General features: G+C 40.0%; 1 protein-coding gene across 1 annotated transcript in view; it reads left to right on the forward strand.

Annotated features, from left to right (window-relative positions):
• The window catches only part of pemt (phosphatidylethanolamine N-methyltransferase), a 60,041-nt gene extending 47,396 nt beyond the window's left edge, over positions 1–12,645 (forward strand). Inside the window, exons 6-7 of the mRNA XM_061095003.1 lie at positions 8,308–8,382; positions 11,655–12,645. Of these exons, the coding sequence (XP_060950986.1) occupies positions 8,308–8,382; positions 11,655–11,709 (130 nt within the window). The 3' untranslated portion in view covers positions 11,710–12,645. The remainder of the gene's footprint in view (positions 1–8,307; positions 8,383–11,654) is intronic.
• Positions 12,646–13,084: the final 439 nt, after the last annotated feature.

The raw sequence follows: 13,084 nt of genomic DNA on the forward strand, positions 1-13,084 counted from the left end.
CGGTTATTAGTGTTATTATCCTCAACCATGACACCAATAATATGTTATTTATGTCCTCAGTTCCAGTTGGCATTGCTCTGCACTGTGTAGATGGGGGTGGGTGGAGGTGGGATGTATTGTCTTTATTTCTTTTACTTAACAAAGCCCTTTGTTGTACAGCAACACTTTTTGCACAGCACTTTACATCACATGAAAAGTGCTCTACAAATTAAGATTGATTGATTTATTTTTGCAGTGGAGGGCAAATTATCTGCCTACTTATTCCATAAACACCAATATGTCTGTCTTCATGTGAAAGCATTGACAGTATTGTACATTGCCCGAGGGAGTGCAGTGCTGAGTTATGGGTGATTTTGACACGTGACGTGACACATATAATATTAATAAATGTTGTATAAACATGTGACCGTCACTCTGGAGCAGACCGTGGGGTTAGGGCAGCATGACAGCAGTCACTCCGCAGACCAAACAGATTTTCTCCCTCATATAACCCACAGAAGAGGTCGACAACCAGCAGCCTGTGCCTAAAAATATCTGCCCTGTAAGGTCATTGTGATAATTTTACAACAGACTGACACAGACATTGACAGAAGGTGCTGATCTCGGTCATGGCAACAACATTTACAGAATCACTTCTTCTTTGGAAAGTTTGTATTGTTCTTAACAGGCCTGAAATAGCCGACATGCAATGTATGAATTATATTACACGAGTTTAGTAACAAGTTTTCTGACTTCACTCACATAGACGATTCGAGATTTTAGGTTTTGGTGCTGTGAATGTAAAAGCTCTAAAACTCTCCAGGTCATGTTTTACTTGGACTCAGAGCACTTTGTTCACATCCTCAGCCACACACAAAGAACACATTCTCCTCTCAGCTCAAAGCTGGAGAACGAGAGCCGACACCCGCCACGCTTCTCCAAGCTCTTTTCTGTGCTAGACAATCTCTCCCACACATTAGGCCACTTACTCGCCTCTCTCTGTGGCCGGAGCGCGAGATTAGCCGACACACATTAGCAGATGCACTTACATGAACACGAGCAACACTCGTGCTGCAAAATAAATAATATGGGAGCTGAAATTGCTGCTTGATGCCATTCCATTTTGTGGATATGCATCATGTATTTTTGTATGAAGCACTGCCCCCCGAAATGTAAAAAGGACAGCGGGAGTAGACCTAAAATACATTTCCTGACTGTTGCTAAACCGGATTTAGTAGAATGAATATTACATTCAAAGAAAAACATCAATCACTGCAAAAAACGTTCCATGCACCAGTAGAATTACATATGTGAAGCAGATGATGAGAGAAGAATGCAAAAATGTGATTGTAAAAGAAAGAATAAAAAAATGCAGCTGGTCACTGCAAAGGTTTTTGCAGGAGTTTACAAGTGGTTATGAACTCAGGCCATCAGGGTTTTTTCAGTGTGTGCACACAGCAAATGTTTTTTCCATGGGCCTTGAGTGCTTCTGTGTAGCTATTGGAAATGTGTGGCCTTGAAAAAACCTTACTTCCTCTCTTATTCCTGTTTCCTGTGACCCAGTTCATATGTGTTTCACCTGTGTTCCATTATCCGTGCTTTTCACTTGGTCTGTGCACTGCGAGAGATGACGTGTGTGTGTGTGTGTGTAGGTGTGTGTGTGTGCATACGCAAGCAATGTGAAATCCTCTATCTTAAAGCATATCTAAAATACCGTTATCTATCCCTCAAGTTCTGGGACTATCATACAGAAGCTTCACAATTCGGTTTTAGTAGTCAACTGCTTCAATTTGGCCTCGACAAATGTGATCACTGGAACCGGTTTCCTGTGTACTGTTGTCTGCACAGCCTGCCTTGTTTTGTGCCCTTGCTGTGTCTATATTTGGGTCCAGCCCTGTAGCAAACAACAATATAAATCCAAAATAAAAAGCAAAGACAGCGAGTCCCATTAAATAATGAATCACAATTAGTCAGAAATCAAATAAGAAATTCTGAGGTCTCTTCAAAGGTTCCAGACAGGAACAGAATCAAGACACATTGGGGGTTTTTAAGTGTTTATGTCAGCAAACAAACACAGATACACTTCTGTCTGTGAAAGGGTCTATATTTCAATTAGAGTAAATTATTGGGATATATTACTTTTGGAATTCATGAGGTTCCTGACACTTTTTCAGTACTTTATATTGTAGTACTAACACGTGTTTGTGTTTTGCATGTGCATGTGCAATCTTAAGGATCGACGGCAAAAAGCAATTTCAAATATCTGTCCCTGTCTGTTTGCACTTTTCTCACACTTGGGAAAGACCCCCCCATCCAGTTCTGTCACTTCAGTTTTCTTATCACCAACTGTGGGTTGAAGGATGCCCTTCAGTTATTATCATGGACCATTATCATGTGCTGAGCTTGTGGGATGGAGCCGTATCTTTGAGCGAGAGAGAACAATGACGCTCTGACTTTAAAAAGGTCACTCTCTGCTCTGGGCAAAATCAATCTGGTAGCTCCACTCCCAGCTCTGCGGTACGTGCTGTTGCTGATACTATATTGCGTATATGTGGACACTGCAACCCCTGAGGGACTAAAGCTGTGAAATACATCTCATGAAAGCTTCCAGACAAAGCATATATTCATGGGTATATTTGCAACACCGGTGTCGAAGCTGTTGCCTTCGTGTTTTTGTTTTGCGGCACTGAATTGTGTAATCGTATACTGTAACACCAGCATATTTCCACTTCAACTTTTGTTGTGATTAAGAGGTATTTTGAAAATGTGTTCTCAAAGCACATGGTGTCGGACGCCACACGCCCCTTGACACTGCTGCTAGAATACTGCATCTGATGTGCTCCCATAATAAGGCCGCAATTTGGGATTGTAAACATTTCTATTTTCCTTCGCATCTGATCAGTTAAATCTACAGTCAACAGGGCAAATCCAGGATTTGTTTTTATCACTTTATGTAACATTGAAATTTTTTTGATTTAAAACTATTTGCAATTTCAGTTTTTTTAAATTATTATAACTATCGAACTAATTTTTTCTCTCTAAAAAATAGATAATCTTAATGAGAATGCCTGTTTAAATGTATTATTACATACAGGTTATATAATCAACACCTTGCACTGATTAAAGATTACAGACACTCTTAACTGATTATTAACCATTAACCAACAAGAATCAAATGTTGAATACCATATTAAATACCAATGCAATGTTTTTGTTTTAATAAGAAGTATAAACGGCATAAAATTAGGATTTACTCATCACGCACCTTCACTCACTCTAACACACACAAACACACACAGACCAGTCTGTCCAGACACCTCATCGTCCCAGTGGACCATCAAAACTTCCTTTGGGTTTTTAGTGTCTTGGTCAGGCAGGCATCAGAACTTTTTGCTCATGCTGTGCAGCTTCCTGCAGCCGTGACGAGTGCTCAGTCACTCAATGTGCATGATAGTAAAATGTGCTCATGTTCACTGGTCAATCACGATATTTAACCCTCAATTATAGGCTAGACCCTTTTCCATGCTTCGCAAAAAGCTTTTTCTGCATATTTCTATTCAGGAAGAGCAACATGTTCACTTGTTGAGGGCTCGGTCTGGAGTGCAGTCTGTTAACTGTGACACCCACGGTGGAGAATACCTGCTCAGATGGTGTTGATGTTAAAGTATTACCGATACTATTATAGCTTGTGTAAACAGGAAGCAGATTTTCTTTAATCCAGTTGGTTTGTAGTCCCAGAAAATACTTCAAATAAGGAGCAATAATAGTGACTCGAAGGAGAGCGCTGATTTCTTTGCTTGAGCATATAACTAGGTGGAACTGTTACCGACCTTCAGTTTCAGCAACGCTTGTTATTCTTTAACAATGTTGCTCTAACCCCTGGTAGTCGACGCTGAAACCCTTTTGTTCTCTGCAGCAGGAGAGTCACATGACTGGAGCATGACAAATCAGCAAAGCAAAACATTTAGGACGTGAACATGGGTTTCTGCGTCATGGTGTCCAAAACTTAAACAGAGCCAGCAGTGTTTCCAAAGGTTTTCCTTCTAGAAGCTTGATGACTCTAGAGCAGTGGTCGCCAACCCATCGATTGTGATCTATCGGTCGATCTCACAGTCTTCACTGTCCATCCCCGAACTCTATATAACATTATTATTAGCATCTTAACCCTGGTTCAGCTATATTAGTCAGCCCCATGTACAACATATATTTGAGCTGCAACAAGTGTTTGTTTTGTAAAGTGCTCGACAAGTGAGTTTGTATAACAGTCTGACGGTTGTAGGAATGGAGTGTATCTTTTTGTTTCTGGATCAGTAGGTATGAACTCGATAAGTGCTTCTCAACGGTTGAACGCTACCTATCAATGGACACAAGAAAAAAGCATATGACCCACATATCCCTGCAAAACATGTCATAAGCATGACGCACATGGAAAAGGGGTCAATTTTCCAAAGTGGTGCCATGTACAAAATATGTCACTCACATTGACATGGGGACAACATATGACTGCTTAGCCTTTTCAAGTCTTCATCAGGTATGGATTATAATTATATTTCGGATTTGTTATCATGGCTTGCACACTTCCACTTCTTCCCATTCAGTGAGGGAATCAATGCCTGGCCCAATTCACCCTTTGTTTTCCATGTGGCTGTGAAGGGGTAGTGTTGTCCCATTTCTCGATGTGATCTCGGGGTAGTGGCCATCTGGCCCTTTAAACACCCCTTCAAACATGGTGTATTCAGGACCCATAGCTGCGGGTCAAATGCTCAAAAGTATGATAACTTGCAAAGTGACTATGAATCTATTTATTTAAATCCAGCAGAATATGAAAATGTAACTGAATCGCTGTGAGAATCGTTTTAGGGAAAATTGCTTTTCATGCTGTAAAAACAAGCATGTAAAAAGTCTGAGTGAGAATAACGATTAACGATTGGAGCGGCACTTTATAAGGGAAGAGGCCCTCGCATGCTGGAAGCTTAAAGCTGACTGACTGAACAAATAAATATGATTATCTTTCCCCATGTCCAAACATTACGTTTTCCACACTGCCAGCATATAAGCACACATGGAAACACACATATTCATGTGCAAAGACAAAGATTTCAGATACAGATTTTATATCAGCATGCACACTGGGAAATGTGTGACCTGGACAGATGCACAAAACCGAAAATAAAATCACTATTCTAATAAATAAATCATAAATTAGCATTGACACAGGTTCACTTGATGGATCAGCATATCTTAACAAATGGTTTGACATTGAATTTTCAAAAAACAGTCACTTGACATACAAAAAAAAAATGTGTGTCATGAATTTCTTAGAAGAAATACTCCTCTTCTTCATGTTCGAGTCAAGCACAAACAGAATCAGCAAAAGGGGGAGAATTAAAAACTGGTTTTCGTTTCCAGTTCACGGTAGCGCTGAGTTTCTCTGTTAGATGCCGATAATGTTCCAGTTTAACGCGCCCAAGTCAGTGACCAATTTTGGTGTTGCTATTTATAATCATGACAGTTTGTAAATGTAGGTCACTGGTAAATATAGATAACCACACAAGGTCTACTGACTCATCATCATGTCAGATTCACGTACGTGTGTCAGGATCGGCGGGTCTCGACGAAGCCATCATTGCGTGTCAGATCGAGGAAAGCTGTGAACTGACTGTAATCACAGCTGTTACCGAACCTGACACGGAAATCCTTAGTCTCGAGGAAAAGGGGCTCCCAACAATTGGGCTCCCATCTTCCTGCCATCAACATTATAGATGAAGATGTGTTAGAGGAGCATCCAACATGTAAGAATGCGAAGTGGTGGAACCTTTCACTTTGTAAAGGCAAATTGTACAAATTGACCAAATGTTTAATTAAAGACTACTGACCTCAAATTGTAGATCTGTGGTCAGAAAACCACGGCCTGGCTGCAGCCCTGTTTGTTGTTTGGCTCTGTTGATCTCCAGAGAGGTCAAGGCAGTTAAGCGAATTGAAAGAAGTCGCAGGGAAGTGCCAAAACCATTCATCACTTCATGTTGTTTCGTGACCAGGTTTATGTGTTGTGTGGAGAGCAAAAGGTTGTGTGAACTGAGCTGTGGAGTGTTCAATTTGCAGTGTATAGAATTTAGTGACATAACGTGTTGCAGCTGAACACCCCCTCACCTCATCCTCTCCTTACAAACATGAAAGAGAACCTGTAGTAACCTTCAGTCTTCATAAAAACTCAAACGGTTGTCCAGTCTTGGCTACAACAAGAAACATGGCAGCCTCCATAAAGAGGACCCCCCCCCTTCCCCAAATCATTTAAATATAAAGTATTTCAATAAAAAAGCCAATTCTAGGGTAGATAAAACAAATTTGTATTAATTAGTTGAAACACACTCGTGAAAACATCACTAGGATTATTTTATATTAAATTGCTGTGAATAGATCCCTGTAACCTAAATCTTAGACACTGGACCTTTAAGACACAATTCTTTTTTTTAACGTAACAAGTGCAGGCTAACAAACAAAAGTATCAAGGTGGCCCCACCTGGCCCCCCTTAGCAGCGCCACTGCACTGAGGCGCTTTCCTCTGCAGGTCGACAGGTGACTCTGCTCCTCTGATGTCTTCTAATCATTAAACTTAATTCATATTTATGTTCCTGAATAAACGGGGCGAGCTTCTACTTCAACAATGAAAATAAAACCCTAAGTTAAGTTGCAAACTGCAGGAGGAACTTCCCTCTTCACCAACAAACCGATAATCACATGTATTAAGTTATTAATCAATGATGTCGGATCATGCCTCCAGATCTTTCCGCTCACGTTAACACTGATGTCCTGACTTTGTGCGTCACGTTACACCTCGTGTTGTGTCTCAGGTTTAAACACGTGTCTCATGAACTCTAGAGCGAATCAAACAGACACAAGTAAACGTCAGTCCTGTACCTGTCCTAATAACAAGTGATCAGGGATTATTATTAAAGTGTAAAGCGGAGGAGTGAGGAGGAGTCAGCCTCCGACACAGAGGACGTCTCTTGGTGTGTCATTTTCGGGGAACCATGGATTTCTGTACCGGTTCCTTCCAGAACACCCACACTTAATGCACATGCAACCTATATAACATACATTTACAATACAAGTCGTTCTTCAAATGTCATTGAACCATAAATAAGTATCTACAATATCCTGTGTGGTGGCCTTTGACCTCTTTCCAATGGAAAATCATAGATAAGCAATGGCTTTGGCCGGAATTTTGTTTTCTCTCTTTATCCTGGTGCCTCCATTACAGTCGTCTGAACTGGGTCAGTGAAGTCTGTTTTGTAAGCCTCATCAGCCGTCATGTTAGTCATGTTAAGATGCCCTACAATGTGCTGTTGCTCTGATTACTTTGTTGTCACGACTGCAAGCTTTGAAAGGTGGTGGGGCCAGATATTAGACCCCTGCAGAGTATATGTGGAAAATGTGGTGTCAATCTCCAGTAATTACAATTAAAAGCTGTTACTCACACCGCTGCGCTACTTGAAGAGGGATTGTAGAGCAGCATTCACAGGTTTTTTACCTAATTATGTTCACTGCCGTACGTCCGTTATTCAATTCAATTCAATTCAATGCAATGCTTAGTTATGAAAGTGTTTTTGTGTGTGTTTTTTCCCTTAAAAGTTCACTGTGTAGAATTTAGTGATGTCTAGTGGTGAATCTGCATGATGCATCTGAACACCCCTCACCTCTCTCTCCACTTCCTTACATGAGAGAGAACCTGTGGTAACCTTCAGGTGTCGTAAACTCTCAAAAGGTGTTTAATTGTCCAGTTTGGGCTGCTGTAAAAAAACATGTCGGCCTCCGTAGAGCGGCAAATATAAAATGCCCATTCTTCAGTGAAGAAAACAACGATTTGTACAATTCACTAGGATTATTTTATATTCTGACAAAAGATCCCTTTCACTTTACACACCGAACCTTTAATACAATCCATGTCACTGTGCCACATCTAGTCAGGTAAATGTAGGTCAATATGTTGTGTTTGTTTACTTTGCTACACATGGATTAAACTACAGGGTAAAAACTATTAAAGTACAGTTTTAAATCTTTTGAAATTTTAAATGGTCATTTTAAAATGATCTTTTAATGTATTAATTAGTCTGTGACTCTGCTGACTTATCAAACAATTTGAATTAGTCCATAAGGAGAAAAAGAATGAGACACAAAGATACTGTTTTTTTTATTTGAATCCAAGCTCTGCCATCTATGTTCTGTTGCCCCCACATCATATATTTCACAACGCACTTCATGTCAGTAAACAATGAGCTCGACTCAAAATGTATAATTCCTTCCTCTGTTCTTTTTGGTTCTCTCCAGTGGTGCCAGTCCTGTTGGACTCGTCCTGACTGCCATCGTCGCTGTGGTGTACAAGGTGGCATTAAGATTTGAGGGGTGAGTCTTTCTTTAAATCAGTTACATGTGGGTTTTCCTCGGCCCTGACCTGGTCAGGCACACACAGCCTGAAGGGGACACGATAAAGAACAATTTAGGACTATTCTATTTTACTCCTATTTCATGTTATTTTCTTTCATCGCATAAAAAACTAGGACGTAACTCATTCAAATTAATCCCCCCCACCCATAGTTCAACAGTTCTCTTTTATTCAATCAAGCAGCATGTATATGTACATCTTTCTTTAAGATCCATAATTTACGGATTGAATAACTGCAAATTTAATTGGTAAAAATGTAAAAAAAAAACACCTATGGCTTCTTCTGGCCTTATTATGGATGTAGTGATTAGGACACTACATTAAATATCCGTCCTGTTGTATAAAATGAGAGCTAATCCATTCATAGTTCTTTTGTGACACAGACAGTATGCAGGTCAACTATCTACACAGGTGAATGGGGACATGTCACTCTAGCGCAACGTAACCAGGCCATTTTGGTAGGACAATGACATGTCATCTCCATTTATTCAGGACAACATTTATTTGTTCTGCAAAATTTGGGTAAAAAGAGGTGGTCTGTCTTCCTTGTTCTTTTTCTTTTATATCATATATTAAAAGCCTCAATGGTCCATTAAAAAGACCAATTTCATTGGTATAAGATCCCAAAAACAAAAAATTACAAAAATGGTCGACCTACTTCTTGACATCTGTCTGAACAGACACATGCGCAGAGAAGTACACACACCCACATACACACAGACAAATACACAGACATGCTGCTAGCGCATAAGCCAGTCACAGATTAGATGCATAGAAGCAGCTGGTGTGCGCAGTTACTCATCTTTTGTGTGTGTGTGTGTGTGTGTGCATGTACATGTGTAACTTTTGCATTACATATGTGAGAAAACTGTCACATGGCAGCAAATGAGCTAAAATGTGCAATTTATAGATGCACGTGTCTGTACAAAATTCTAACTGCTTTATTATTGTTGAGAACTCCCTCACAATAACCCATCTTGACGAGTAGCCTTTAGTCAAATTATCAAAAATGACAAATTGATTAAGTCACAAGATGATTGACCTAAATTTACAGAATAATAACCAAAGAATGGACACATGCTGTCACAGGGGAAATTTGTGTTTAGCGATCTGAGCCCCTTTTTATTCCTCCTCCTGTAAACCCTGAAGGTTATTTTATTCACATCTTCTCACAAATATGTCTGCTGCTACAAAAATAGCCCAGAAGGATAAAGGTTCAGCCACTTTTGTGTAGTCGAGTCTTTCAGCATAAATTCCAAATGAATGGATTGATCGAAAAAAGGCATTAGTCCTGAAAAGGACTAATGCCTTTTTTAGAGGTTAGCCTCGTTGGTGTCATAAGCATGCTCTTCTGAAAATGTCACACATTAACACACACACACACACACACTGTGAATGAGTGCACAGGTGTATGTGTCACTGGCGAGATCTCCAGCAGCGCCGATCCACAATTGTGTCATTTAGCCCGAACCTGTGAATTGAAGGAACGGCAGGTGCCATATTTTACCCCACACTGTGACTGGGTAAAGATTCATTGGCTATTTTTGTCTGTGTCTCTGGCAAAGATTCCGAATGATCTCATTTAGTTAAACTATGCGAGGATAGCGAGGTGTCTAGTCGGATATCAACTCACACGGTGACTGTAAGAGGTAAAGTCACCAGAGGGATGGAAGCAGGAACCGAGCAGTGAAGGGAAATAGATGTTGAATGATTTCCGACAATGCCCCCCAGCTTTTTTTGGGGGTTCTTAAAGTGACATTGGGTGGTGAAGGCTTACACCTAATACTGATTTGTATAACTTTCCCATCTGCTCTTACATCCTATAATCTGAAAGACTGGCTTCTGGTCACCATGGTGTTTGAGGGGGACGGATCTTTCCATTATATTAAGAAGGATTCTTCATCTGCATTAGCAGGATTATGCAAAAACTACTCCACCAATTTCCATGAAACTATGCGGAAGAACAAGATATGGTTAAAGGAAGTACCTATACCAATTGGGAGTGCCTCCAAATAAAGTAGTGGATCCAGGAAAACATTTTTTTCACTTTCCTCAATCTCGGCACACAATCAGGTAGCTCTAACTCACACTAGATTCCAAGCGACAGGTGCACCGACTAAAGAGTGAAAGAGAAGTTATTCAAATGCATTTAATGCTAGTTGCAGATACAGGTATGAGATCTGACTCTCTGCGTGGATGGTGAACAGCAAATAGCCGTGCACACAGCTGTACAATGTAGCAGGAGAGCCAAGCATAGAGCTAGAGATCTCCTATGTTCTTATGAAAATTGTAAACATTTTTTTTTCGTTCATTACCAAACTGTGTCAGAACAAATTGGAATTCAGTGGGCTTCCACAGAGTCAATAATTATTGGCTTTGACATGGCATAAGCCTTGAAGGTGGTATGCACTCTCAGAACGCCCTTCTAGTTTATATTGAATTTAGTTTAAATTCAACTTAAGTCTTCTGATGTTTTTCCTTTCATCACCAAAGCATAGTCTGTGAATGAGTTCCAATTATTCTTCCTATTATATTTAGAGATAAAATGGAACATAAGAAAAACCTTCACCTACATTTTCAAGATTTCTGAAACCTCCTGGAGACAGTGTCTGCTGTTTAAGAAGAAAGCGATGGAGCAAATATCAGCACATGGCTTTTACATATGGATGTTCTGACCACATTTAATTTTATAACCTCCATCAATAAGGAGGTTACGTTTTATCCACTACAGCAACTTACTTCAACTTACAGTGATGCGCCCAAGCCGATAGATACAGTAGACAGACAGACAGACAGATAGAACTGCAATAGTCTCTTCCTATAATATTTTGAGCAAGACACTGTAAAGTATTTACTTTAATAGAAAAGATTGCATCTGACACCCTGGCACCATCAGCAGAAAAATCAATCCCTGATGTCTCCGTCTACTTGGTTTCTATCAATCCTTTTTCTCTCAGAGATGTTATCTTCCAGATTTCCTTGAATACACCTCAGGAGCAGAGCTGCTGTTTGCTGGCTAAGCTGGTTGTTTGATACGGGAGTCAGTGGTGCAAAAGTGTTTGTGCACTCGAGTGCTACAGAGTGGAGGAACATGCAGCAATTTTCTGTCAGATAAACATACAACCAGCTCCCTCACGGTCTAACACACACACACGCTCCTGGCACAGAGTGGTACGGCGATCCAGTCTCTGATTTATAATCCCAGTACATGTTTGTTCTTCTGTATTTACAGACCATTCACCGAGCAGATCTATCAGGAGAGGAGTCAGCGCCGCAAGCATGAATGATGGCCTCGCGGACGCTTCCTGAGAAAGTTCCCTCCACAGCTGCGTCCAGTTCAGCATCAACTCTCATCTCTCATCTGGCCTTCGAAGCTCTACTGTGCACAGCAATCATAACATCACAAAAGCCCAAAGCATTCTGAATATGATCTGGAACAGAATATTGGAACCAATCCACCTTAATAGAGACAATACTTTTCATATTTAGAGTCATTGGCACAGTTGGACTCGACCTTCAAACCACTGCCACCACAGTAGCTGACAGGTGGAATCCTAGAAAATACATCAGTCATCACCGTTATGTTCTTCGGTAACTTTTGAATCTTCACTTACTTCTTGCAGTTTAAGGAATACAAAAATGCTGTTCTATTATGTGAGTGACCCAGTGATTTAAACAGCGTCTGTGAACCTGATCATTTTCCTAAATGTTCCAAGTGTTGTGTGTTTTCTTTCCACATGTTTTACTATGTGGACACAAACAGCATTTTGACTGGAGTTGTTATTTTGGACATTTTTGACAATATTTCAAGATTTTTTCACTAGTTCAGTGATTCCAACTCTAAAACAATTAACTGGTGTTAATTATACAAATGTGTTGTTAGTTACTTTTTTGTTGTAATTACATGATTCAATGTTCAATATTAATTTTAACACAATGTTGTTCATTATTCATTCACCCTGAACCTGGTCCTGCTCGAGGTTTCTAGGTGTTCCTGGTCACTGTTATACAAACGGGTAACTTCTCCTAAGATGTTATGATATATAAATGGGATAGACTTGATTATCTCATGATATATGACATGAATCCTTTCAAATGATTGAAGACCTACACCAGTTACGGCTTTATACTTTGTACCTATGCAAACAATTCTGAACTCAAGACACATTGACAGATGGTATATTGATGGGATGTTTTTTGTGGAATAAAAGTTTTAGCAGCAAGCAGTTTAAATTCCTATTTATTTTAGATCCTGGGACATTTTATAAGGTTTTTTTTATGTTTTACTGCTGGGTTTTTATGAAACTTACAATATGTAACTTCAGCCACTAGGGGTCTTTCAATCAAAACATCCAAATACCTAATTTGATGACAGGAAGCAGCATGGGATCATGGGTTTTGTTGTCGTCACCCCCATAATCATCTTGGGTCGCTTTAATCTCCCAGAATGTGCATCAAACATCAGTGAACAATCATGATCCATTACTAGTGACCAATTCAATAGAGTGACAGGAAAAAACAGCCGACCAGTTTATAACATGCTGACAGTGTGTTTTCTCTTTACCATTCTCTCTGAAAGTCCTGGTAGAGGCCGACGTAAACCACCGGTAAAGCGGGTATGATTCAGTTAGAAGCAACCAAAATTAAGCATCCTGTTAACTT

The sequence above is a fragment of the Limanda limanda genome, chromosome 21, assembly GCF_963576545.1.
Source record: "Limanda limanda chromosome 21, fLimLim1.1, whole genome shotgun sequence".
In the NCBI taxonomy this organism is placed as follows: domain Eukaryota; kingdom Metazoa; phylum Chordata; class Actinopteri; order Pleuronectiformes; family Pleuronectidae; genus Limanda; species Limanda limanda.